At 46.6% G+C, this 27492-nt stretch overlaps 1 protein-coding gene across 1 annotated transcript; it reads left to right on the top strand.

Annotated features, from left to right (window-relative positions):
* Positions 1–333: 333 nt before the first annotated feature.
* Positions 334–26306, top strand: TRMT9B (tRNA methyltransferase 9B (putative)). The gene is made up of 6 exons (XM_003774181.2): positions 334–605; positions 7346–7499; positions 12597–12733; positions 14866–15023; positions 17053–17226; positions 22225–26306. Exons 3-6 carry the CDS (start codon positions 12690–12692, stop codon positions 23238–23240), a joined length of 1392 nt encoding a protein of 463 aa, XP_003774229.2. The 5' UTR covers positions 334–605; positions 7346–7499; positions 12597–12689; the 3' UTR covers positions 23241–26306.
* Positions 26307–27492: the final 1186 nt, after the last annotated feature.

Below are 27492 nucleotides of genomic sequence, written 5' to 3'. Positions count from 1 at the left end.
CCATTTTACAGAGGAGAAAACAGATCCCAGAGAGAAAATGGGAATGTCCTAAGGTTACATTGCGAAGGGAAGGAAAAAAGGAGCAGGAGGAAGGAGAAGAGAAGAATAGGGGAGGAAAGAGAAGTGGGAAAGGAGGAGGATGGGAGGACTGAAGGAGGCAGGGCTTGGCTGTGGGGGCAGGGCCAGAGCCTCCGCTGAAACCCCCGTTTGGTTTGCAGGTAGGGGCCAGGGTGAGAGCAGCTGGACAAATACTGGAGGGAGGGGGGGACTGCCCCGCCCCGCCCCAGACACTCAGACACACCCAGCACACACACACACACACACACGCATCCATTACGCACGCCTGCTCCCCCTCCCCGAGAAGACCCCCCCTCTCCAGGTGGAGCCCGCCCCGCCTCCGCGCACCTCCCTCCCTCGGTTCAGCAGCCGGTCCATCCATCCGTGCACTCTTCCTGGCCCCGCCATCCAGCCTGGTCCTGGCCGTCCCCCGGATCTGGGCCTGGAAACCCCGCCTGCCCTCCTTTCTCCTGCTCGTGGAATCGCTGCAGGGCCCGCCCAGCCCGTGGTCCCGGTCGCAGCAACCCGGTGGCGGCTGCCAGCTCGAGGTAAAACGCTAACCGCCCTATTTCCTGATGCCCAGTCTCCAAGGTTATGGGTGAATCCCTTTCCTCGTTCCGCCCCATGCCCCACGAGATAATTTACCCTTGGGACAGGAGGGCTGGGGGGGGCAGGCGTGGAGGTGCGGGGAGAAGGATGGGATAGCCGGGCTGGCTGGCGGGGAAGGCAGACCTTCCGTGCTTCCATCCTAGGGGATCCTAGAGCCAGCGCTGGGAGGGACCCCGTGAAGCTCAACTCCTCGTTTTACAGAACAGGAAACTGAGACCCAACGAGAGGAAAGTATCACGGCTAGGAGCGTTTGAGGCGGGATTTGAATCCTGGATCCCCACGTCCCTCTGCCTCTCCAAAAAAAAGTTTAGAGAATAATGGCCAGATTCCATGGGGGTGGGAGGGGATCCACCCTTCGGCGCCCGCAAATCCGTGGGCAGGGGGTGGGAGGTGGGGCCTAACAGGGGGGTTTCGGGCTTTGTGAGAAGTGAGAGAGCCCCCAAATCCCCTAGAAAAGAACCGAGAGACAGAACTGGAAAACATCCTCTTTCCCCTTCTATGTGTGTGGACTCTCACCATGTCCCCCGGGAATTGTTCCAGGATTGATTCCCCTTTTGGTGGTTGTTGTTCATTCCTTTCAATTGTGTTTGATTCTTGGTGACCCTCTTTGGGATTTTCTTGGCAAAGATACTGGAGTGGTTCCCCATTTCCTTTTCTAGCTCATTTTACAGATGAGGAAACTGAGGCTCTATTCACTGAGCTGTCTGGATCCCTGGACTGATCCCCAAATGAAGGACCTGGATGGAGTCACCATCCTTTACCATCCTGTCACTAGCTCCTTCACTAGCCACTTAGTTGCTCTCTTCCCCCTCCTCCCACTTTAGTTACCAAGCAGACCCTGAGGGACAGTTGGTTAATGGAGATCACTGTTTGTGAAACCAGAGCAAGAATTGAAAGCATCCCTGAACCTTTCAGCTTGGCTGAAAATGTCCCTTCCAGGACCTGGGGAGGCAGGGCAGGGAGGGAGGGGGGGCCCATGACCACAATGAAGAGAGGAGGGAAGAGGGCATCAAGAACATTTCATACACTCAAAGCAAACTCATCTCTCAGTCACTCGGGCCACCAAAGGGCATTTGTTAAGCGCCTTCTGTGGGTTCAGCCATGTAGTGGGAGATAATAGAGACCAAAAGGAGAACAGTCTGCCCTCAAGAAGAATATATTCTAACAGGAGAGACCCGAATATATGCCATGTGGGTAGGCACAAAATACGAACTGTAGCTGCGGGTCCAGGTGGGGAAACTCCCTCTGTCAATGCTGGTTGGGACCTTCTAGCCTGAGTGGGTTCCTTGCAGCAGAGAGGTTCAGGACCTTGGCCAGGGTCACGCAGCCAGGATGTCTCAAAGGCTATACTTGAATCCAGATCTTAGCTTTAAAGCCTGCTATAGAAACTCTCTGCTGTGCTAATCCACACCAGTAATTGGAGATGGGGAGGAGCAAGGCACTAGCATCCGAGGGAGAGAGAGCTGATTAGGGAAGTAGGGGGAGAATGGGAGTGGACACAAGCAAAGGCTCACAGGCTGGAGATCAAGGGTCATGTGGGATCAACAGCAAGGTCACTTTGGCTGGACTAGGGGAGAAATGGATAAACTTGGAAAAATAGGAAAGGCTTTAAATGTCAGACAGAAGCCACAGGGAGCTGAATTTATAAAGGAAGACAGGGATCTTTGGGTCCTGTGATTTAGGAAAATTGCTTTGGCAGCTATGAGGCATGGATTGCAGAGGGGGGAGGAAGTCCAATTAGAAGACTTGCGATCACTGAGTGAATTCTGTAAAATGGGCTGATAACAATTTTGATTTCCCAGGGCTATTATGAGGATCAAATCAGATATTGTATGTGAAACTCTTGAGCTTTGATATTTTATCATCGCTAGCTCTTATTGTTCTCATAATTATCATGATTTGTATTATTTATTTATCATTATTTTTGTTAGTCCAGGGCAGGAGTGATAAGGGTCTTGTTTACCTGGTAGTTGATGAGTAGTGAAAAGGAGCCAGGTGCAGGAGATGTTGGGGAGGTAGAAGTGGCAAGATTTGGCCCCAGTTGGCCAAATGGGGATATCCATTTCCAGGATGCTGCCTGAAAGAGCCCCATGCCTTGCATCTAGATTTGAAAAAGAAGAAGGTACAAAGTCTTGATATTTTCTAGGAAGACTGATTTGTATGGATAATACAGTTTTGGGGTCTTTCCCCCAAAATGGCCCAGACTCAGGTGGAGATGGAAGGCTTCTGGAACAACTACTTTCAGGTTTCTTTTCTCTGACCAGGGACCTTGACCTGAGTTATGAGTGAGGGTCATCCCACCTAAGATCTTACCTGCTGCAGGAAGCCATTCGCATCCTTCTTAATGTTAATACCTTTTTGTCCTGTCTCCAGATGATATATACATATTTATCTACATGGCATTTGCTCCATTAGAAGGGAAACTCCATGAGAGTAGAGACTTTTTTTGCTTTTTTTTTTTTTTTGCTGAGGCAATTGGGATTAAGTGACTTGCCCAGGGTCACACAGACAGGAAGAATTAAGTGTCTGAGGCCAGATTTGAACTCAGGTCCTCCTGACTTCAGGTCTGGTGCTGTACCCACTATACCAACTAGTTGCCCCAAGGGTAGAGACTTTTTGTTGCCCCAATATTTAGCACAGTGCCCAGCACATAATAGGTGCCTAATAAATGCTTGTTAACTGATTGACTATTGCCATAATCTACCTTCAACATAGAGGTAGCCAGAGAGCTCGTGGATAGGGAATACTGGACTTCTGGATTTGCTGGGATGAACCTGTTGCAGTTCTGAACCTAGACACCATAAGACAAATGACCTGAGTTGGGGGCAGTTCTTGCTTGGTTCCAGGGCTTCCTCTGGATTAGAAAGAACCATATAGTTCAACCACTCCACACACTTCCCTTTTTCAGAAAAACCCCAAACTTCATAACATGACAGACAAGGGCTCAACCAAACTACTTGGATACCTCTCATGACAGGGCACTCACTAGCACCCTTAACAGCTAGTTCCACTTTGGGATAACTGTCATTGCTAGGAAGGTTTTCCTTTCATTTCCTAAATTTGACTCTTTGCCACTTGCACTCCCTGCTGCTGCGTCCCTCTCTGGGGCTAAACAGTGCAAAGTTCTTCCATATATCAGCTCTTTAAATACTTAAGATCTCACATGTTCTCTGTAACATCCAATCCTAAATTAACAGGTCCTTGGGACCCTCTGCACTTTCTCCAGTTTAACAATCTTTTTCAAACCATAGAAAGGAAAAAAGGAAGAAAAGAAGGAAGGAAGGAAGGAAGGAAGGAAGAAAGGAAGGAAGGAAGGAAGGAAGGAAGAAAAGAAGTGAGGGAAGCAGGGAAGGAGGGAGGGAGGAAGGGAGGAAGGAAAGGACAAGAAGAAAGGAAGAAGTGAAGCTAGAAAAGAAATAAGCTAAGAAGGAAGGAAGGAAGTTTGGAAGGAAATTTAGAAAGAATGAAGTATCTAAGAAGGAAGAAAAGGAGAGAAGGAAAGCTTTTATATAGCACTTACTAAGTTGCCAGACACTGTACTAAGCACAGATCATACAAACTCATTTGGTTCTCACTACAACCCTGTGCTATTATCATTCTCAATTTATTGTTGAAAAAAAACTGAGTCTCAGGGAAATGCTTAGGATCACACAGTTTCTAAGGCTGGCTTTGGACTCGGGTCTTTCTGACGCCTAGCACTAGCTGAACAAGGTCAAACACAAGTCCCTGGTACCCTCCACTAGGGACTTTTCAAGTTGACATAATTCTAGTGATAATGCTTATTAGCCCAGCCATTCATGCAGTTCCAAATGAACCTCTGTGTACTCTCCCATCTGGTTCACAAGAATAGCATTGATAGAAATGTAGGTCACCTCTATTCAAAGCATTTCCCTTGTCTACCACTTAGAAACCCTGCTCTGAAAGGAAATGAGCTGAGTCCAACATTACCTGTGCTTGATGAAATCAGGTAGCCTCTTTGCAGCAATTGCTTTTCTGTTACATGTTCACCAGCTTCCTCATTTGTGATGAATTTTAAGACTTTTCCCATGAGCCAGTGCCAAATTCCCTGGCCTATAATGAGAAGATTCCATTTCTTTTTCTAGTTTTAAGCATTAGGGCTACAATTACTCTTCCACAGTCTCCACAGTCTTCCTTAGGTCTCTGACTACAACTCTATAATCCCATTGCCAGGGTTTTTAGGACCCTTAGTTTTATCAAAGACAACTAGGAGCTGCCATTTCCCTAGTTACCCACTGTCCATCCAGAGCTTTCCCCTGGTGCTCCAATCTCCCATCTCCAGTTGCCTATTGAACATCTCAAACCGGATGTTTAGTAGACATTTCCAACTCGGTACATCCAAAGAAAGTCATTATCTTTCCCCCTAACAATATCCCCCCTTTCTTCCCAATCATGTGGAGAATACCACAACCCTCCCAGTTCCTCAGGCTCCCAACCTAGAAGTAATCCTGAATTTTTCCCTCTCACTTCCCACAACCAAGCTATTGCCAAGTCGATTTTCGCTTTGCAGCATTTTTAAAATATGATCTTCTCTCATATGACACTGTCCCCCAACCTGATGCAAGCCCTCACTATTCCACATCTGAACTATTATAATAGCTGCTGGTGGGTCTGTCCTCCTCAAGTCTCTCCCCATTCCACAGCATCCTCCATTAAACAGCTATCAGTAATCTCCTTCTTCTCCTCCTTTTCTTCTTCTCTTCTCTTCTTCTCCTCCTTCTCTTCTTCTCCTCCTTCTTCTCTTCTTCTCCTTCTTCTCTTCTCTTCTTCTCCTTCGTCTCTTCTCCTTCTCTTCTCTTCTCCTTCTCTTCTTCTCCTTCGTCTCTTCTCTTCTCCTTCTCCTCTTCTCCTTCTTCTCTTCTCCTTCTCTTCTTCTCCTTCTCCTTTTCTTCTCCTTCTCTTCTCCTTCTCTTCTTCTCCTTCTCCTTCTCCTTCTCTTCTCCTTCTCCTTCTCTTCTTCTCCTTCTCCTTTTCTTCTCCTTCTCTTCTTCTCCTTCTCCTTCTCTTCTTCTCCTTCTCCTTCTCTTCTTCTCCTTCTCCTTTTCTTCTCCTTCTCTTCTTCTCCTTCTCCTTCTCTTCTTCTCCTTCTCCTTCTCTCCTCCTCTCCTCCTTCTCTCCTTCTCCTTCTCTCCTTCTCCTCCTCCTCTTCTTCTCTCCTTCTCCTCTTCTTCCTTCTCCTCCTCCTCCTTCTCCTCCTCCCCTTCCTCCTCCTCCTCTTCCTCTTCCTTCTCCTCCTCCTTCTCTTTCCTCCTCCTCCTCCTCCTCCTTCTCCTTTTCTCCTCCTTCTTCTCCTCCTCTTCTCCTCTTCTTCTCCTCCTTCTCTTCTCCTTTTTCTCTTCTCTTCCTCTTCTCCTCCTTCTCTTCTCCTCCTCTTCTTTTCTTCTCTTTTTCTTCTTTTCTTCTCCTTCTCTTCTCCTCCTCCTTCTCTTCTTCTTCTTCTCCTCCTTCTCTTCTTCTTCTTCTTCTCCTCCTCCTTCTCCTTCTTCTTCTCCTTCTCCTTCTTCTCCTCCTCCTCCTCCGTCTTCTTCTCCTCCTTCTGCTGAAGCATTTGGGGTTAAGTGACTTGCCTAGGGTCACACAGTTACATAAGTATCCTCTTAAAGCCCCATTCTAACCATGTTACAAACACATACACACACATACACACACACACTCACCACCATCCCCATTCAGAAAACTCCAGTGGTTCCCTATTGCCTTAAAGATCCAATACAGAACGCTTTGGAATTCAAAGCCCTTCATCACTGTCCCCTCCTATCTCCCAGTCTCCTTATATCTCACTCCCCAACATGTCCTCTTCATCTAGTGACTCTGGCCTCCTGACTCTTCCACCAAGAAGCCACTTCATTTCTTGGCTCCGGCCATTCTCTCTGGCTGCCCCCAGGCCTGGAATGCTACCCCTCCTCTTCTCTGATTTCTGATCTCCCTGGCTTCCTTTCAGCCTCTACTAAAACTCCACCTTCTGAAGGAGGTCTCCCTCACTGACCTCCCTTCTGAGATGACCTATCTATAGGAAGATCTTGTATGTTCCCTTTCAGTTTCTACTAAAACTTACCCTTCTGAAGGAGGAAACATGCACAGCACTACGTAAATGCTAACTAGTACTAAAATAATGATGTTATTCTATTAATAGCTATCATTAGTAATATTAATAGCGAATACTATTCTGTGACAGATTAACATTTATATCTACAAAATGCTTTGCAGGTTTTATCTCATTGATTGTTTTTATTTATTTTTAATTTTTTTTCTCTCTCTCCCTTCCCTCCCCACCCACTGTATCTCATTGATTGTAACAAAACTGATTGTAGCAGAGCTGTAACCAGCTCTATGGTGTTGCCTTCTTCTAGGCATTTACCACCCATCATGATGCTCAGGAATACAATTCTAGAATGGAAAGGGAAGTAAGGTTCACTGGCCTATAGTTTGCTGAGTCCACTCTGTTCCCTTGTGGAAAAGTGGAGCTGGCTCTTCCTCAGTTTTGCAATCTGTTCCATCTGTCCTGATGGGGCCAAGGGGCTGTTGGTACAGATATTTCTGGTGCTTCTTATTGGGGAGACATCTTTCTTTGGATAACTGATTTAGCTGGGTACAATCTGAGCTGTAGACACACAGCCTATGCACCAGGACAAAAGAATGGCTTCTATTTATTTAATTTCAGACTCTCCATGTCCCACATAATGCACATTGGGAAGGCCTCCGACTCCTGAGACATCTCGCCAAGCTTCCCCGGGCTATTCCACACCTGGGATCAGCCGGTGTTCCGGGTGCCTTTGCAGCACGGGCAGCACTAATTGTGCCCATCGGTGACTCAGGTGAGCAGCATTGGGATGGGCTTGTTTCTGGAGTCCTGGGTCCCCAGTTAACCCCAGATACACACACAGACACACACGTGTGCTCTACCTCAGGCCAGGCTTTCCTTACTCCATCTCAGTTATTAGAATTCTGTTACTAGGAGAAACACCAAGGCTTCTCACCTTTTTTTGCCCAGGGAATATTCAGACTTATAGGAAATAATCTTTTCTGCCTTCTTTCTGATAGCGGTTGGGTTGTCCCTTAAATGACCTTGCATGCAGGGCCATGGTGTGCAGCCTAATTCAGTCCTTTCAGGTGGGCAGTGCAGCCCCAGTGGGTCCTTCCCACGAACATCCTCCAACCAAGGCTGAAGGCGGCCTCCAGCTCAGCTGGGAGCAGGGAAGGCTGAGTGTGGGGGCTTGGGGAGGGTCAGGCAGGACCAGCCCCCTAAATCCTTGGCCTGAGGAGCCGGTTTTCAGTCACAGAACTTCTCAAGGACTGGGTTACAGATGGGCTGATTTGCCCTGGAAATTCCAGATGGCAGACACACACACTGGCGCATGGAAAGGGCAGATGCACTGAGCAGGGAGCTTCTTCCATCTTCTGAAACAGAAAGCAAATGTCCTTTGGGCCCCAGGGCCCCTTCAGGAAGCCAGGGTCCAGCCCTGGTCATGTCACTGGAAGGCCAAGAGGACCTTGATTCTCTAAGGCGGCTCTCTCCTCGGGTCTGTTCAGCACGTAGCAGCCAGGAAAGGCTCAGCCCAGCCTCCTGTGACTCTCTGCTGCTGGCCCAGTTCTGGAGGTCCTTCCTAATCTGAGTCTTAGCCTCCTGCCCCTACTTCTTCACATACTAGCTCAAGGAACTACCAGCTAATTCTCAAATTTATCATCAGGGGGATGGCAGCTGGGTAGCACAGTGGATAGGGCACCGGACCTGGAGTCGGGAAGGTCTAAGTATACATCTTGCTTCAGAAGCTAATTAGCTGTGCAACCCTAGGCAAGTCACGTAACCTTGCTGCCTGCCTCAGTTTCCCTACCTGTAAAATGGCAATAATTATAGTAACATACCTCAAAGTGTTATTGTGAGTGCTTTGTAATCTTTTTTTAAAATTATTAACAAAAGGGATTAAATATCTCTGTGTAGAGTTCTCTTTTTAAATTATTATAGCTTTTTATTGACAAAGCATATGCATGGGTAATTTTTCAACATTGACAATTGCAAAAACTTCTGTTCCAACTTTTCTCTTCCTTCCCTCCATCCTCTCCCCTAGATGGCAGGTAGTCCCATACATGTTAAATATGTTAAAGTATATGTTAAATACAATATATCTATGTTTATTCAGTTGTCTTGTTGAACAAGAAAAATTGGATTTAGAAAGAAGGTAAAAATAACCTGGGGAGAAAAACAAAAATGCGAGCAAATAATAACAGAATGAGTGAGTGCTTTGTAATCTTAAAAGTGTTCTGAGAATGTTAGTTAGCATTAATTTATGCTCACCACTGTTATCATTATCTCCCCCTCTTCCCACTATTAGAATAAAAGCTCTTGAGAGTAGAGAGCCCCTCTGCCCTTGTAAGGGGGGGAGAAAGAAAATCTGGCCCTGGAGGGAGGGGTTTGAGAAGCTTCTAGGCAATCCTAAACTTGTCGACCTAACGGCTTCCCCTTGCAGCCAGTGTGGTTGTGTAGGAAGTACTGGGTCACTTCATACAAGGCCATCCAGCCCTCCATCCTCGGTGCATATGTCCGGAGCTTCCCAGCTGCTCCCTGTCCATGAGGCTGGTGGTCTTGGACTACCTGGGGGCCTCCTCTGTCTTCACGTCTGCCCCAGCCAGATGGAACCTGTCCCCACAAGTGTGGCCCCTCCATGTGGTCAGCAACTGACCAAGGGGCTCATGGAAGCCCAGAGCCTGAGTGAGAAAGGAGCCCGGCTGTTTCCAGGCTGCTTATTGCGTCTCAGTGTGATACAGTCATCCTTCTTTTGCTCACAGATCTGCCCCCAAGTAACCCTCTCCTCTCATTAGGACTTTGTCCCCTTTGGGTTGGCGGCTGCTTTGTTGTAATGATAACAACAGTGCTTTGGTGGCCTCGGTTCTCTCATTGGATCCCCACTACATCCCTGAGAGCTACATGCTGGTGTGATCCCCGTTTCACAGGTAGGGAAACTAAGGCAGGCAGCAGCCAGTCTGGGACAAGATCCAAACTGAGGCCTTTTTAACTTGGTCCAGGGTGCTTTCCACTGTCCACAGACAGGTCCTAGAGGTTCCAAAGCTTCCCAGCCTTCAGATTGTCCCTCATTCTCCCACTCTCCTGATGGTTTAATTTATGGGTGACCAGTCGGGGAGCTTAGTGGCTGCAACTTTAGGTCTCTGAGTTAGTGAGGTCTCTCTCAAGAGGACCTTCCACCACCTAAAGCTTACTAGAGGGCTGCTACTGGAATTCTCTGACCTTTGACACTCAAAAGTCTGACATTCTCAGCTCTGAAAGAGAAAAAAAAAAACAGAGAGAAAGAACTCAAAACAATGGGCTGCCTGCAGAAGCCCCCAGCCCAGAAATCCCAGCTCTGTTCCTCCCACCTCCTAACAGCCCTTCTGGATGCTCCAAGCCCTCTCTGGGGAGAAGCTGTCTTTGGGCAGGGAACGGGGGTCTCCAGAGCAGCAGTGGGAAGGGCCCAGATGTTCTACAGGACAGGAAAAAAAGGGCTGTTTTAAGGTGACCTTTGCTGCTGGCTCGGTGCCTACAGAAGTGACTGCCTCCCTCTCCAAGGACGCACCTTCCCTCCCATGCTGAAGCAGAATCCCCATCACCTGCTGGGTTTCTACCTGCTGCTGACCCTCCTCTGCCTGACATTTCCCCCAAGCTTGGAGAAGGAACATTGTGGGAAGTGCTGCTGCTCCTGTATTTGGACCTGATTTTGCCCCACTTTGGGGCCCAAATGGCTTCCTTTTTATAATCCTTCTCCCTGTGCTTTCAGCTGCCTTTATGCCCTCCTGAAATGGAAGGTGGAGCTTTCTGTTGTTTCTTCTAGCTTTGATTCGATTTGATGCCTCTTTTAGATCTTTGTCAGAATTAGGGAGGAGGCAGGAGCCTGGGCCCCTCTCTGACTTTGCTTAAGATCAGCACCACCTTCATGGGTCCTTTCTCCTAACTCCCGGCTGGCAGAGGAGCCAGCTTCTCTCTGGCAAAGCCCGCAGTCCCAGGGCTACTCTGGGTGCCGGCGTGTGTGCCCTTCTCATCTTTGCAGAATGTCTCCGTATCTGATGAGAAGATGTACTTCGCATATGTGCACGTGGATGTTGCCCCAGAAGAAATGTTGGCTCTTGGACAGCAGAGACCTGCTTTTGTCTTTCTGTTCCTCTGGCACGGAGCCCTGGCTTCATCTTTAGCTCTTTGTCATTCTTGCCTGCTCTCCCAGGACCTTTAGCAATGGTGGGTAATAGGAGGTTAGGGCATCTTCTCAACTGGTCCAGACCTACCCCCTTCCCCTTGTCCTGCCCCTCACTTCCATGGGCTTTCCCCCACCTCCTCTGAATCTGTTCTCTCACATTTCTCTGCTTCTTCTCCACTCTGGAACACCAGAACATCCTTCCTTTTTTTCCTTCTTCTTCACCTCCAAGCCTGTTCTGTCTCACAGCCCTTTTCCCATCAAAGTGATGATGCTCACTAAAGAAAGGCAGAGGTCTGTACTTCTCTGCCTCCCCTATCCCTCACCCACCGGGGTCCAGGAGTGAGGATGCGATCCCTCGGGGGGCTGGTAGCAGAAGTCACCTTGTACATTCAGGACAAACAGAAACAGAAAAAATCGTCTCCTTCCCAGGATGTGGTGAGAGTTGGGGCAAAGAAACAGCTGCCAGGTCACATGGGAATGCCCAGTTCACCCCTGCCCATCATCAACTTCTGCCACAAATTGCTGTGGCTGCCCCAGCAGTGGGAACAAAAAGGGAGCCTGTCCTTTGGGCAGTGGCCCTCGTGCAGCAGTGAGAGCTAGGTGCCTGCTCAGGGAACTCCTCTCCCTCTCTTTCATCAGTGTGGGGCAGCAGCAGTGGGCATGGAGGTTTGCAAAGCCCTGGACATCATCTTCCCAGCAGGAGTCCAGGCTCGGGAACCTTGCCTCCTGGTTCACTTCTCTCGTGCCCTGTGTTACCCTAGCTTGTGCACTCTTGGTTTCCTCATTTGTAACTTGTGAAGGGTCCCAGTTTGGCTTGAACCCCTCCCCACGCACATCTCCTTTTACTCACCTAAGACTCAGGTTTCTATTTATTCATGAGCTTGCATCACTAGGCTTAGTGACAGTCTCAGGAGCACTCCTGCTTCACCCCCCTAATTACTTGTTTAGTCACCTCCAAATCAAAGTTTTTTCTTTCCTCTGTTCAGGGATGTATAGTAGTTCCCCACGGTCAGCCAACTAGTGCAGTGGTGAGAGTGCCAGGCTGGAAGTCAGGAACTCATCTTCCTCAGTTCAAATCTGGCCTCAGATACTTCCCAGCTGTATAACCTCCGGAAAAATCACTAAATCCTGTTTGCTCCAGTCTCCTCCTCTGTAAAATGAGCTGGAAAAGGAAATGGCAAACTGCTCCTTATCTTTGCCAAGAAAACCCCAAAATGGGGTCATAAAGAGTCAGACACAAAACAACAGCAATGTTCTATCATGGTGGGTCCTCATTCTTTAGCCTCTCCTTTATCATAAAGGGCTTTCTTTCTAACCCATCAGCCCCTAGACAAAAACCACGACTGTATCAATAATGACTGACCTCCATGAGGAAAGGGCCACCCTCCCTCATTTTCTCCTAGCCCCAGGCTCAATTCTATCTGCTTAAACCTGACCTGACCCTTATGAACATTCAGGACCTTTGCTATTTCCCTTTCTTATCATCCATCATCCAAAGGATGCTCTTGTCTCTGCGGCCCCTTGTTTTCCCTGTGGTAGAGCAGGCTGAGGATGGGCTCCATGTGGGAACTAAAAGACCCAGTTCTTCCTTCTGGGTGAGCATGATTCTTTTAGGAGATAACTATCTATGTGCCTTACCATACACGTATTTTTACCCACATAGACAGATAAGAAAAGATAAAAATACCGGCTTGTCGTGCTAACCTGGGACATTCATGCTCTTGTTTCCAGCTCTTGCTCGGCAAACCAGGCTCTGGTGAAGTCCCGAGGGTGCCCTGGAGAGTGGGTGTGCCCTGCAGGCATTTGGAGTATCTGAAGCCCACAATGACATTTCCGAATTTCAGTGGAGCAGGAAAGGAGGAAACTTGGTGAATATTGATGGAGCTTTAGTGCTCATCTTTGACGGGACAATTACAAAAGCTGTAGAAAGTCTGAGGTGTCTCTTTAATGAATATAAACTGAAGGAAGTGATTTTGGGGCTAAGGGACCCTCTGTCCACTAGCCAGTGTGACTTGATGACCTCTGTGTGTGCTGCCATTCTGTGGGCTAATTGCCTCTCTTTGTATCCCAGCACATAGTGGGTGCTTAACACACACTGACTGAGTCCTCTGGGAGACTCTGATGAATGTGCCCAAGCTTCCTGGAGCTTTGGACAGAAAACACCATTCATCTGCTTTGGACGTTGGGGGGCGTGGGCAGCTGAAGCCGGACATATGTGTGTGTGGTGACTGGTTGGGGTGAGATGCAAGCTGTTGGGATGTGGGCGAGAGATTTGTCACAGCTCATCTATCAAGTAGGATTAGCTCCTGGCATTAGATGGCTAGGAAATCTGCCTGGGCACCCCCGGGGCTTGGGCACAAGCTAGTGCAAATCTGGGCCTGAGCTGAAGAGCAAATGGCAGGCCTTCAGGCCTGGGGAGGCTGTTGGCTCTGGTCAGACACCCCGCGCAGAAGTCAGGGCTTGGGGATATTGTGAACTCGGGTGGCCTTCTTGAGTCGGGGGAAAGAAGTAGTAATTTCTAGCACTTGGGGTTGTTACCAGAGGGGATTGCAGCACAATTGTAAAAATGGGGGCCCAAGAGGGGAAGGACAGAACCAGGAGGGTCATTGTACAAGGGAAGGAGAGGGAGAGGGGAGAGGAGAGATAAGACCTGTGACTCCAGCCTGTGCCATCCCTGTGACTAGACTAGGACCAGAGTCATCTAGTCCAGTGCTCTCATTTTACAGGTGAGGTAACCGAGTTTCAGCCAGGAAAAGTAGCTGAGGCAGGATTTGTACCTTGCTGACGTTGTTGACTCAAGTTTCCACACCACTCTGTGTCCCTGTTACTCTCAGCTTCATCCTATGGTTATTGGGGACCCTACTAGGTCAAGGAGTCCCAAAGGATCCTAGAATGGGAGCATTTATGTGAATGGTCAGAAGTAACCTGTGGTGACATGTGACTGGAAATCAGGAAAAAAGTAGGGCTAGATACTGAATCTGAGAATCATCAGCATAGAGATGAAAATTTAAGCCAGGGAACCTGATAAAATCACCAAGCAAAAAATGGTTTAGAACAGTGGTTCTCAACTGCTTTGTCCCATGATCCCTTTCAACAAAAATGAAAAAATGTATCACACACTACTCAGGTGAACCTAATATACTACTTGTAATATTCTTTTATATTTATTCATTATGTACTTATAATAACTGCAATGATCACTTTTGCCCTCCCCAAATCTTCCAGTTAAAATGTATATTTTGCCGTTATAAAGTATAAAATATTCTTCCGCCTATTGTTGTGAAAACTCCAGATATAAAAATTATTAAACTAATTATGAATGTTTTATGTGGGATAGCCTATAATTGGAAGAAGTAATCCAGCAAGGTCTCCTAAACTGGGGTGAGGGAGAAGGTAGGTTGAGGTACTAACAATATGGATGTGAAGTCCCCCTAACATGAGGGGCAGGAGGAGTGAGGAGGGGAAACACCATGAGCCTGCACTGAGCCCATGGAGGAAAGGAGGGGAATGTCCCGGAAGTTGATGGATAATTTGTGACCAGAATTGATTAGGTGGCAGATGTAGCATGAGTGTGATGATATGGGTAGAGAGAGAACTACAAGTGGCACTGGGGATCAAGACATATCTCCATCCCACACCTGGACCACTGAGACAAGGGGATGAATGAGGGTGCCATCAATGACCAGAGAATAAACTCTGCAATCCTCCAAGTCCCTCAGGAAGAATAGCTTCCCTTTTGGAAATGCTTGTTTGGGGTGTGGTGGTAAATATTTAACAACCAGCTGTCCACCAAAAAATATGTATAAAACCCACTTTTCAGCTTGATTACTATTAGTGACATTTTCTCCATCAATTTCTCAAGTCTAGAAGTTGACAAAATGAGTCCCAATTGGTAGGACCAGTGAGGTATCGGTGCTCACTGAACATTTGATAATGGATTCTAGGGGTCCTGGGGCCTTTCTTAGGGTCCTGTCTTCTCAGCCCTCTGCCTCTCCCCCAGGATGGAGTCTGAGGCTGCCGCTCAGCTGGAAAGGCAGCATGTCCATGAAGTCTATGAAAGCACCGCAGCCTGCTTCAGTGATCTGCAGGGCAAAGCCTGGCCACGGGTCCGCCAGTTCCTGCTGGAGCAGAAACCCGGCAGCCTCGTTGCAGACATAGGTAAGTCTGGGTCTCCCTGGATGAGTGGGGGCTGGTGGAAGTCGAACCTTGTGTGGTGGGAATCCACATTTGTGGATTGTGGCTTTTGTACATCCTCTGAGAGGAATCCATGGGTCTTTAGTGAAGACTCTGCAGGAAAGGGAAGCAGACTCTATATGGTACATTCTAGGTCCTAGATAATTGCTCATTCCTTTTCCTCCTCAATGCCCCCCATCTTTGCTCCAGCCAGAGAAGACTGTATTTTGAGAACTCCTTGTTTCAGCTGGCAAAGGCACCATAAAATGGTCCAATTTCTTTTTTTTTCTTCTTATATGTATCAAATTTTTTATTGAAGTTTTTTATTTTCAAAACATATGCAAGGATAATTTTTCAACATTGACCCTTGAAAAACCTTGTGTTCCCAGTTTCTCCCCCATTCTCCCACCTCCTCCTCTAGATGGCAAGTCATCCAATATATATCAAACATGGAAAAAATGTTAAATCCAATATAGACGTACATATTTGTATAATTATCTTGTGGCACAAGAAAAATCAGAACAAAAAGTAAAAACAAAAAATGAGAAAGAAAATAAAATTTAAGTAAACCACAACAAATGCTATGTTGTGATTCACCCTCCATTCCCACAGCCCTCTCTCTGGTTATAGATGGTTCTCTCCATCACAGTTCCATTGGAACTGGCCTGAATCATCTCATTGTTGAAGAAATGATCTAATTTAGTCAAATGATGGTTTGAGAATAGCAGTGTCCAGGTCCTCCCTGGGATCCCTTGTCCTTCCAGAAGAAGGTTCGCCCCTCTGTCTGATACTAGGGTTTATGATGGAGAGGGCAGGGCACAGATTGGAGGGACAGGAATGGAGCCTCAGTGGACTGTCTGATAAAGTGACCCCTAACTGGCCACAGTGAATCCTCCACTGCTTCACTCACTTGGAACTTCTGACCAGCTCACTCTCACTCACTGCTCCTCAGCTAATTCTGTTTTTAAAGGGTTGGAAAGAGAGTCATTTATTCAGTGACCTGCATTTGCAAACTGAGCAGATTCTGCTAGATCAGCCCCTTGCAGCTAAAAGCAAAGCGATCACTCATTGTATCCTTCCATGGGGCTGTGATCCTGTCCCCATGTGCATCCTCACATCCCCCACAAGTGCAAATGTGCCTCTTCTCTGCAGTTTTTGTCTTCCTCTGACTCTCACATCCTGCAAGCCATCCTTTGGCTAAATGTGGTGGGTGCCAGCTGGAGATGAGAGGCTCTTCCCACCCATTACCCAAGATGGGCTTCCTTAGGCCAGATCTGTCCTTGTTATTCCACAGTAACCCATTAAACAAGGCAGACCCACACAGCATGCTGTGACAGGCAAATGAATTGGATTTGGCTGAGGGAAGGCTGGTCAAAGTCACCAGCCGGAGTGAATGTAAATAGCCTGGCACAGTTAATGCTTAATCAATACTTGTTCACTGACTAATGCTACGTCCCTTCTGGACAAACCAGAGCTGACTTCCTTACCCCCCATCCAGACCCTCAAAATTTCTGCCCCCCTCCCTTCCCTGGTACTTTTCTGTTTCCAGAATGCCCACTCCTCCTGCCCCCTCCCTTCCCTGGTACTTTTCTATTTCCAGAATGCCCACCCCTCCTTGCCTCCCTTGTCTGATTCCCACCTCCCCATTCCCTGCTCTTGAGATTTCACCGGTGTCCCCAGGTGAGGAAAGCCTTTCTGCTGGTGCATGTTGGTACTTTCTCTGCTGCTGGAGCTCTCCAAGGAGAATGTGATTTACCTAGACCAGAATGAATCCAAGATTGGGCCCTCTAAGCATTATTTTGTACATCACTCATTAATTCCTTTAAGGGAGGGACCCCTTGGATTGGACTTCTGCCTCCTGATTTCTTCTTTGACAACCTCAGTCACATTGTGTATCATTTATGTATCTGTGGAGTTGCCCTGATTATTCTTGGATCTCCACAGGGGCATCCCCTGAGATACCCTTCCCCCTAAAAAGCACAGGCCATAAGCCCGCCGATTGTGTCTTTCACAGGTTGTGGGACTGGGAAGTATCTCCGTGTCAACAGCCAGGTGTACAAGCTGGGCTGCGACTACTGTGGGCCTCTGGTGGACATCGCCCACAGCAGGGGATGTGAGGTCCTGGTGTGCGACAACTTGCGCTTGCCCTTCCGAGACTGCAGCTTTGACGCTATCATCTCCATCGGCGGTGAGGAAGGGAGGGGGACGGGGCCCCCTTCCTCCTGATGGATCCCAGCCCCCCCGGAGGTCAGTTAGCTAACTTAGCATCTGTGACCCAAAGAAATGTTTCCATTTGTGGCTTGTGCCCTTGGAAAAATAAAAATAGGAGGGCTTCAAGTGGAGCTGGAGGTTCTGGAGTCAGGGTGGGTCAAGTTTCTCCCCAGAGGGACATTCATCCAATCCAGAGAAGGGGCCTCAGAGCACATCCTGCCCAACCTCTCTTTTTTACAGAGGAGGAAATTGAGACTTAGGGGGACCAAGGACAAAGTTCCACAACTAGTAGTAAGTGGGAGAGGTCCTCCCACTCCAGAGCTGAGGCTCTTCTTACTGGGCTTCTCCCCAAGCCTGACTTGCCCTAGGAGGGAAGACTTCCTTCTCTTCTTTCCTCTCCTTCTTCCCCTCCTTCCTTTTCAGAATCTAGAAGTCATTGAGTCCACCCTGAGACCTAGAGCAGTGAATGGCTTGCCTTGGGTCACCCACCAGTGCAGAGAAAGCTGCATTCACTGGCTCTTCCTTAGGACCCCACAATGTAGAGGGGGATGGACCTCAGGGAAATGGAGTCTGGCTGAAGCCAGAAGAAACCCTTGTCCTTTTTGCAGCCTTTTTGTCTGCAGCCCCTCAGGGAAATGAGGAGTGTCAACATTTAATACAATTTGGGCAAAGCTAAGAAGCCAAAGTTTTGTCTTGGATGGACCCAAACATTCCAGGACTTAGGGGTCTTTGTAGATATTTTTTGCATTCCTGGAGAAATACTGAAGTCACAACAACATTCTGGGTTCAGACGATCTCTAGCCACGTAACATTAGGTTCAAGCCATATTAATAAATGATTGATAATAATCCAAACAAAACAACTTAAGAACCCTTTTCCTCCCTATTCAATTTGGGGGAAAAGACACATAGATTTAAAAATAAATATACTCATAAATATTCACACTCTTATACACACATTTTCACATATGCATACATATATAGCCCATAGATGTAAGCACATATGTCCACATATATAAATAAAATCAATAAAGAACAGCAGTTTTCACTAGTGAGGGGGCTTAAGATGGGCTTCGCAGTTGGAAGGTGGCACTTGAGCTGAGACTGGAGGATCAGGAATCTGTGGAGGAGGAGGGGATGGATATTCCTGGCAGAGGGGACAAGCTGTCCAAATGCTCCACAAACATCTAATTATCCAGACTGGCTGAAATGTGGACCATATGAAGGGGAGACATGAGTAATGAGGATAGAGAGGGAGGTGGGACCACAGCCTGAGGGCTTTCTAGAATAGAGAAGTTGGAGTCTTCCCCTCCGGGCAGGAAGGAGCCCCTGGAGCTGTTTGTGTCTCATGTTGGCAGCTGGGGGCAGAGGGAGAGTTGGACAGGGACATCGTGAGGAAGCCATTGCAATAGCCCAAGTGAAAGAAGGTGGTAGCTCAGTGAGTGGAGAAGAGACACACACCTGAGGTAGGTAGAATCGCTAAACCTTGGCAACTGATTAGAAAGGAGGGGGAAGGGAGAGGGATGATGAGACTCCAGGGTTGTGAACCTGAATGACTGAGGGGGTAATGATGCACTCACCAGAAACAGAAGAGTATGGAATAAAGGAGAGAATTGGGGGTAGATAATAAGCTTTTTGGGATAGGAAGCATTTATTTCATCCAATGGATTAGGGCTACAAAGCAGAAATCAAACAGTCCCTGCCCTCAAGAGTTTCTGATCTTGGGGTTATCCACATGCTCACATTTAGGTATTACAGAAAATGAGATATGATGATAAACAAATGTAGGAAAATTGGAGGAGGGAAGAAACACTTTTCCTCACTTCCATCATTCTTTCTCAGTTTATATTGTCTTCTTGTGCTTTTTTGGAATACTTACTGCTCATCATTTCCTATTGTTTCATCTCTCCTTACTCTTACATGCCACAATTTGTTGAACTGTTTTCTAGCTGTGGCCATGTAATTTATTTTCTCTTCAATCCCAAAAATATATGTCTATGAATCATTAGGAGAACATAAGACCTTTTTCTCTGTCTTTGATCTCTTTGGCATATATGTCTTGCACTGTGATCTCTAGGTTAAAGGACATAAACATTTTAAGGCTATTTTTACCTTAATTCTCGGTTGTGGACTGATAGCTTCACCAGCAGTGTATTAATATTCCATCTAACTACAGCTCTTCCCACAAGAACTGTTTCCATCTTTTGTCATCTTAGCCAATTTCTTGGGTTGAGATGAAACTGTATAATTGTTTTGATTTTTATTTCTCTTCTTATTAGAGCTTTGGAGAAACCTTTCACAGAATGATCTGATGTTAAATCTGATCTGATCTGATCTGATCAGAATGATCTGATGTTAAATATAATATTCCATATTCCATCTACAGTGAAGAGAAGGGAGGTATCACATCTCATCCTGCCATTACAATTTAGCAGGATTCTGTTTCTGTTGTTCAGTCGCCATTGTTAGTCTTTCAATTCACGTTGTTATTGGTATCATTGCTTATATTGTTTTTTTGGCTGTGCTCTCTCTACTTTCTATTAGTTCATGTAGATCTTCCAAACCTTCTTTGTGTCCATCACATACATCATTTCTCACAGAACAATAATATTCCATTATATTCTAGCACCACAATTCATTTAGCAATCCCCTAATTGTTCCCAATTTTTTGCTGACACAAAAACTGCTGCTGTAAATATTTTGTTGTATATGGAGCATTTTTTAAAAATTCTTTTTAAAAATTTGAGTTCCAAATTTCCTCCTATCTTCCAACCCCTGTCCCAAGCCACTGAGAAGGCAAGCAATAATATAGCAGTTATACATATGAAGTCATACAAAACATATTTCCATATTGACCATTTTGGGGGAAAGGGCATGAAAAATAAAATGAAAAAACATATGCTTCAGTTTGCACTCAGAATTCATCAGTTTTTTCTCTGGATATAATTGAAATTTTCTTTATGAGTCCTTTAGGATTGTCTTGGATAATTGCCACGATCAGAGTAGCCAAGTCTTTCACAATTGATCATTATACAATATTGCTATTATTATATACCAGAACATTTCTTTTATTGAAAACAGATCTCCTTTGGGCATATACATAAGAATGGAATTTGTGCACTAAAGAATATGGACATTTAGTACTTTCTTTGCAAAATTCCAAATTTTACTTTCCAGAATGGTTGGATAAATTTTTTATAACTCTTCTAATTAGTTCCATCTTTTTTCATTTTTGCTAATTTGCAGAATAGAGGGTGAAAAACCAGAGTTGTTAGAGATAGCTAGTTGGTGTAGTGGCTAGAGCACCAGCCTTGAAGTCAGGAGGACCCGAGTTCGAATCTGGCCTCAGACACAATACTTTCTAGCTATGTGCTAGTCACTTAAATTGTCTCAGGAAAAAAAATCAGTTATTTTGATCAATTTTCCATTATGGGAATGGTTCTTGGACTGTATTTGTGTTGGTTCCCCCTATGTATTATTTGTGTATCAAACCTTTCACCAAAACAATTTTTTTTCTCTTATTGATAGCTTCTTTTCTCATCCTGGTAGAATTGATTTTGTTTGTTATAACTTTCCAATTTCATATAATTGGTATTCTCTTTAATCAAAACCAGAATGTTCTAAACCACAAATAGGCATTGCAATTTCCCATCTCTGTGACTTTGCTCACACCTTTTCCTATGCTTGGATTTTCCTTCTTTATCCATTCAGCTGCAGAATTCTGAGACTTCTAAAAGCCCAACTCAGATGCTAATTTCTCCATGAAGTCTTCCCAGATTACTTCTCCTTCATCAGATTTCACAAAGTATTTTGTACTTCTTTTAGTGCACTAAAAAGGTATCATAAGAGCAACATATTAGGAAGGGCCTAGGGGCTGTCTTTGGACTTGAGAAGATCCGAGTTCAGTTCTTGCCACTGACACATATTGACTGTGTCATCTTCTTGGATTTGAGGCAAGTTTCTCTAGACTAGAAATTACAAATCTGCATTAGTAGAGTTTCCTAATTAGTGAACATCTAGCAGGTTCTTAACCCCCAGCCCTATTTGTGCTTATGTTTTCTTTCCTATTTAGAATGTATTTATTTTGTGTATATGGCATGTGGTGGAAGATGCTGGTTGGAACCTAATTTCTGCCAGACTGCCTTCTAGTTTTCCCAGCACTTTTCATCCAATAAACAATTTTCCCCATAAGACCTGTTTTCTCAGCTTCCTTGTTTCCTATGTTCTCCCAGCCTCCTTGTCTCCCCTGTTCTCCCAGCCTCCTCGATTCCCCCGTTCTCCCAGCCTCCTCGATTCCCCCGTTCTCCCAGCCTCCTCATTTCCGGTGTTCTCCCAGCCTCCTCGTTTCCCATGTTCTCCCAGCCTCCTCGATTCCCCCGTTCTCCCAGCCTCCTCGATTCCCCCGTTCTCCCAGCCTCCTCGATTCCCCCGTTCTCCCAGCCTCCTCGATTCCCCTGTTCTCCCAGCCTCCTCGATTCCCCCGTTCTCCCAGCCTCCTCGTTTCCCGTGTTCTCCCAGCCTCCTCGTTTCCCGTGTTCTCCCAGCCTCCTCGTTTCCCGTGTTCTTCCAGCCTCCTCGTTTCCCGTGTTCTCCCAGCCTCCTCGTTTCCCGTGTTCTCCCAGCCTCCTCGTTTCCCATGTTCTTCCAGCCTTCTTGTTTCCCGTGTTCTCCCAGCCTTGTCGTTTCCCATGTTTTCCCAGCCTCCTCGTTTCCTAGAGGCAGAAACTCAAGCTCAGGGAGGGAGAGAACTCAATGAGAGTCAGGGAGTTCATTGGGGTGGCAAGTGAGGGGAGCCCCTCTCTAGGAAGCTGGGAGACCTGCTCAGGTGAGTCTGCCAGACTCTCTCTAATTACATGGACCCCATTCCCTGCTCCCGCATGGAGTGGTGCTGCAGTGTTTCTGAGGTTTGCAGAAGGGGATCAGCCGCCTCCCTCACATCCCTGCTGGGCTCTGAATGCTCTTCTCTTCCTTTACAGTCATCCACCACTTTTCCACAGCTGAAAGGCGGACCCGCGCTGTGCAGGAGATGGCCCGCGTGCTGGTGCCTGGGGGACGCGTCATGATCTACGTCTGGGCCATGGAGAAGAACCACCGGCACTTTGACAAGCAGGACGTGTTCATCCCCTGGAACCCCGCCCTGTGTTCCCAGTTCCTGCCGGAGCCGGTTCTCACTGGGCGGAAGCGTGGGTGCGCACCCCCCAGGCCCGCCTCCAGTGGGCCCCCCGGCCGCCTGGCCTGCTCTGTCTGTGGCTACCCCCTGTGCCTTCAGAAGAGGCAGGTGTCCCGGCGCTCCCACAGCCTGGACAGCTCCGGGCCTCCCAGCTGCTGCGGGAAGCTGGCAGAGGTGAGGGATGAGGACGGCGGTTTCTACAGCATCTTAGGGAGGTCATTCCGCTCCTGGTTTTTCTCCCGCTCCTTGGATGAATGTTCCCTAAAGGAGCAAGCGGAGATAGCTGGGCGGGCCACAGAGGAACTAGCCCCATGTCACCCTGTGTCTGTCCAGCCATCAAAGCTCCATCACCTGGACCTCGGGGATCAGGAGCCATTGTCAAAAGAACAAGATGGTCCCACCGACCCTGGCCTTGTACAAACCCCAGAGAGTCCCTCAGGAAGGCCCCAACTCAGAGAGTCCCACAAAGACACTCAGACCCAGCAACAAGGGGGCCGCTCTCTCAGGCACAATGCCACGGAGCTGAGCTGCAGGTCAGTCTGCTCTGTGGGGGCAGCTAAACCGGCCCCCGGCCAGCTCTGCCAAAGGACTTCCCTGCCCCCTCCCTTTCTCACCCTGGCAGCCACCGTGCCCACCAGGGCCTCCCATCCAGAGGCGCTGAGCTCTGAAGCCTTCACCCGGTACTACCACGTGTTCCGAGAAGGGGAACTCTGCCGCTTGCTGGAGCAGCACGTGCCGGAGCTCCAGGTCCTCAGTGCCACCAACGATCATGGTAACTGGTGCATCGTTGCAGAGAAGAAGCCTGGGATGTTGGCCCAATGAGTAGACCACTTGGAGAAGTGGCTCATGGAAAGAAAGGCCTAGGGCCCGCTTCAGGGGCGGCTCCTATAAAGGCCAGGGGGCTGCAGTTCACCACTGAGACGTCGGCAGGGGGTAGGGGTGAGGGGATGGGCAAGGGGCTCCTTTATTCACCTTTTCCTCTAGTGGCTCATTTCTAGTTCTCAGATAGAGCTGTTACCTTTAAAAATCAGCATCTTCCTTCAGGCGGCATCAGCATCTCTTTAAAATTGGGATTTCTTCCCTTGGTCCGCCATAAATCCTTTTATAAATCCCCTGCCAGAGCTGCCCCAGGGATCACATAGAAATGGGACTAGAGTCAGTGCCCTGGCGGGGGGTGTAGCAGATGCCCAAGTGTGGGGGTGGGCTAGGAGAGGACTGTTGTCCTGCAAGGTCTCCAGGGACACTGGCAGGAGCTAGGAAGGGCAGCCAGACAACAACAAGCCCAGGTCTCTACCCCAAAACAAAGTCTCTTGGAGACTGGAGGCCTTGGTAGTTAGATTTTCTTTAAAGAAGCCGTGAAACATCATTCATACTTTTATTATGACTCTTGATTTTTTTTTAAACTACGCTTTTATTTTCGAATCTTTCTCTCCTTTCTTCACCACTCAGTGAGCCACCTTTTGTAGCAAAGAATAAAAAAAAGAAGAGACAAAGAAGTCTAAAAACCCAACCAATAACACATCAGCTGAGGCTGGAAATGTAGTGTTCCATACCCATAGTTCCCCACCCTCACCAGAAGGAGAGAGGGAAGTACATTTCTCATCTCTTTGGGGAGGGAGGCTTGGTTTAATTATTATAATTGCACAGGGTTCATTTTGGGGGGTGGATTCTCATCATTTCCATGTCTGTAACCACTGGGGATGAGGGACTTTTTTGTGGCCCTCATGGTCTTCTGGGCTTTTATCAGGGAGATGATTTGGCAGGTTTGTATTTTTTCTCCTTTACTCCCAGGGATACTTGCCTTATGTACTGGAGAGATACCTTCTCTTTACTCAAATCCTTAATGTGCATTCAGAGGGATGTGAATTCATAGGAGGGTGAGAACCAGTCCTTCATCCATCCATTCATTCACCCTCACGGTTAAGGTTCCAGTGATCCTTGATTCCACAGAATTTGATGTTTGAGGAAACAATTGTCTTATACTGAGAAGAGAATGAAGATTTGCCTCTTTCCAGCTTAGCAAAAAGGAATTTTGTCAACACATTTGTTCATCTTATTAAAGTAAAATCTAAGTTGGAATAAGGCTGTAACCGGGTTAAATGGAGAACAGCAGAAACAGGCTTTGCCATCAATGTGATTTGAGAGGTTCCCTTCCTGAGGAGAAAGTTGCCAGTTAGCAATGCGCCCTTACCCAATGGGTTGGTGCTACCCTTGATGGCCAGGCAGAGTCCAGTCCCATTTTTGTCCAACAAATTCGCCTAAATAATGACTTTGTGGTAGTTATTTTTCTTCAGACATACTCAAGAAACCTGGAATTTGAATTCAAAATCCAGATAGTGAGTCAGTTGTTAAACAGTTACTATGATGAGTGAAAAATAGTCCCCTGTTCTCAAGTACTCACAGTCCAGTGTGGAAGACACCATGCAAACAACCATATACAAATAAGTTCTAGACAAGATAAAGAGGAAAACAATTTACAGAGGAGGACTGGAAACAAGAGGAGCTGGAGAAGGCTTTTTGTAGGAGGTGGGAGTTTAGTTGAGACTTAAAGGAGGTCAGTAGACACAGCAGAGGAAAAAGCATTCCAGACCTGGAGGAGAGCCAGAGAGAATGCTCAAAATTTTTGTTTGTGAATGTGAAGTTTGTGAAAAAGTCAGGAGGTTGATGTCACAGGTTAAGAAATGAAGTATAAAAAGATTGGAACAGTTGGGGTGGAGGTTGTGAAGGACTTGAAAAGCCAGAGGACTTTATATTTGAACCTGGAGGTAGTTCTATAAGCTCCTGTCTGGATGGAGGGGAAGGGAAGCTCAGAGTTCTTCCCAAAACTTCCCAGAGCCCAAGATGTTCTCCTTAGCCATGAAGAGTTACCTACCTCTACCCATCATGCCTTTGTGTTTCTTGAATCTTGTGTGCTCATATACCAACAAACTATTGGAAAAACCTGTCCTACTCATAGCCTCTGAGGGGAGAATCCCTCCATAGAATCAGTTTATGAGACTTGCCATGGAGGAACCATCCTGTGTCACCATTCTCTCCTTGTGGGTTGACTTCTCCCTTTAGAAATAAAGCTCCTTGAAAGTGGGGTCTGCCTTGCTTTTTTATTTGTATAGCCAGTGAACATCACTGTGCTTAGCACACAGTAAGTGCTTAATAAATGCTGACTTATTGATTCACTCAGATATTTTTCTAGAACTGATCCTTGTTAATTGTTTTTTTTAAATAACTTTGCTGTCCTAGCTGTATAATCTTGGGCATGTCACTTAACCCCAATGCTTTCTGGCTTCTCTGTAACTCAGAAGGGATGCTTGGACTTGGACATGATATTGCAAGTCTGACCTGAACAGAGATGGATATGTCAGAAGCCACCACTTCCCTGGTCCTAAATGTGCGCCCCGTTAGTGCTGCCAAAGTCCAGAGCAGCTTTTTTGGGCTGCCATAGCTAACTGTTAGTGCAGACTACTGAGGGCTAGCGTGATTTTATCAAGAACAGGTCATGTCAGATTCACCTGTTTGCTTTTCTTTTGGGGATATGGTCAGTCACTAAACTGGTAAACCAATCTAGACTGGTGATAATTTATTGAGATTTTAGAAAAGGATCTGACAGTCTCATGCTATCCTTGTGGCTAAGATGAAGAGAGATGGGCTGGAAAGAGAAAATTACATGGACTCAGAAATGGTTGGATTTCTGGAACAACAGAATAGTCAACAGCTTGTGGTTTGATGTGACCTATAAAGGCAACCTCTAGTGGAAGGTCCTTGATCCTGGGGTGCCTGACTTTTTTTTTTAAATCAAGGATTACCAACTGATGGAAATGACACATTTACCATACTTGCATCTGATATGCTAGGAGGATTAGATAACATTCTAGATAGAATGTCAGAATAGACATAAATCTAATAGCTAAAATAATATGAAATAATATAAATATTATTACATATTTTATATTTATATAATAATAAATATAATGTCATGACATTTACTAGTAGTAAACATCAATTCTTATATTTAGGTTCATTTACTTCACAAGTACAAGATGGGGCAGCAGTTCACTTAAAAAGAGATCTGCATTTTCAGTGGATTGTAAGTTGAATATGATTTATGATTGTTATTGAAGGTCAGTACCTACTGCCTCAACTTCCTTCTCTGAAAAATGAAGAGGTTGGGCTAGATGACCTCTGGGGTCCCTCCCGGGAGTCCTTCAGCATATGATTCCAGTCTGCCCTTTCAGGAGGAAGTAGAGAACCAAATATGGAAACTGGTCTACCCTACTTTTTAACCTGCAACTTCTGGCTAGGTAGTAGAGGGACTGAATAAGTCATGTATTTTTTTAGGTGAGATGAAGTAGAAGAGATAATCATAGATTATAGAATTAGTAGCTAAAGTTGGAAGGTTCTCGGGGGTAATTGGGTCTACCTTTTCTCATTAAGAGGCAAGGCTAGAATTCAACTTTTCTCTGTAGGTAGAACAGTAGAGGATATTAACCCCCAAGAGTCTCTCTTCTTCTACCAGCTTTCCTTTGAGTCTCTTCTCCTCAGGTGATAAATGTCATTTCCATCAGTTGGTGAGCCCTGATAAAAATGTCCAAGCCCACAGGACCAAGGACCTTCTACTAGGGGTTGTCATCAAAGGTCACATGATCCGTTGACTATTCTTTTGTTCCAGAAATCTGATTATTTCTGAGTCTACTTAATGTGAGAGGAGAAACCCTGTACCTGCCATTCCTGTTTTTCAATCCAGCTTTAGTTTATGTTCCCAGGCAATCTCTTCCCTGTGCTTCATCCAAGCAGGCTCACCTGCTGTTTCACACACATGACACTCCATCTCTCCTTCCCACACTTTTGCACATTGTCCCAGCAACTGACCCCCTTCTGGCCTCTAATTTGTAAAGTCCCTCACTTTCTTCAAGGCTTAACTCACCTACCTTCTCTTTCAGGAGGCCTTTCCTGATTCCCCCCAGTTATCAATAACCCCCCACTCTATCACCACAACTACTCTGTTTATGTATACCCAGGTGGCTGCTCAGGTCCCTGCCAGCCCAGAATTTATCCCCTTACTTCAATTAACACAATTTCA

This window comes from Sarcophilus harrisii, chromosome 6 (assembly GCF_902635505.1).
Source record: "Sarcophilus harrisii chromosome 6, mSarHar1.11, whole genome shotgun sequence".
NCBI lineage: Eukaryota > Metazoa > Chordata > Mammalia > Dasyuromorphia > Dasyuridae > Sarcophilus > Sarcophilus harrisii.
The sequence above is the reverse complement of the archived record's forward strand: the minus strand, read 5'-3'. Positions and strand labels throughout refer to the sequence as shown.

Coding starts and splice junctions, on each gene's coding strand:
- TRMT9B (XM_003774181.2), top strand. CDS start 12,690: ATGACATTTCCGAATTTCAGTGGAGCAGGAAAGGAGGAAACTTG. Junction 15,024..17,052: donor CAGCCTCGTTGCAGACATAG/GTAAGTCTGGGT, acceptor TGTCTTTCACAG/GTTGTGGGACTGGGAAGTAT. Junction 17,227..22,224: donor CGCTATCATCTCCATCGGCG/GTGAGGAAGGGA, acceptor CTTCCTTTACAG/TCATCCACCACTTTTCCACA.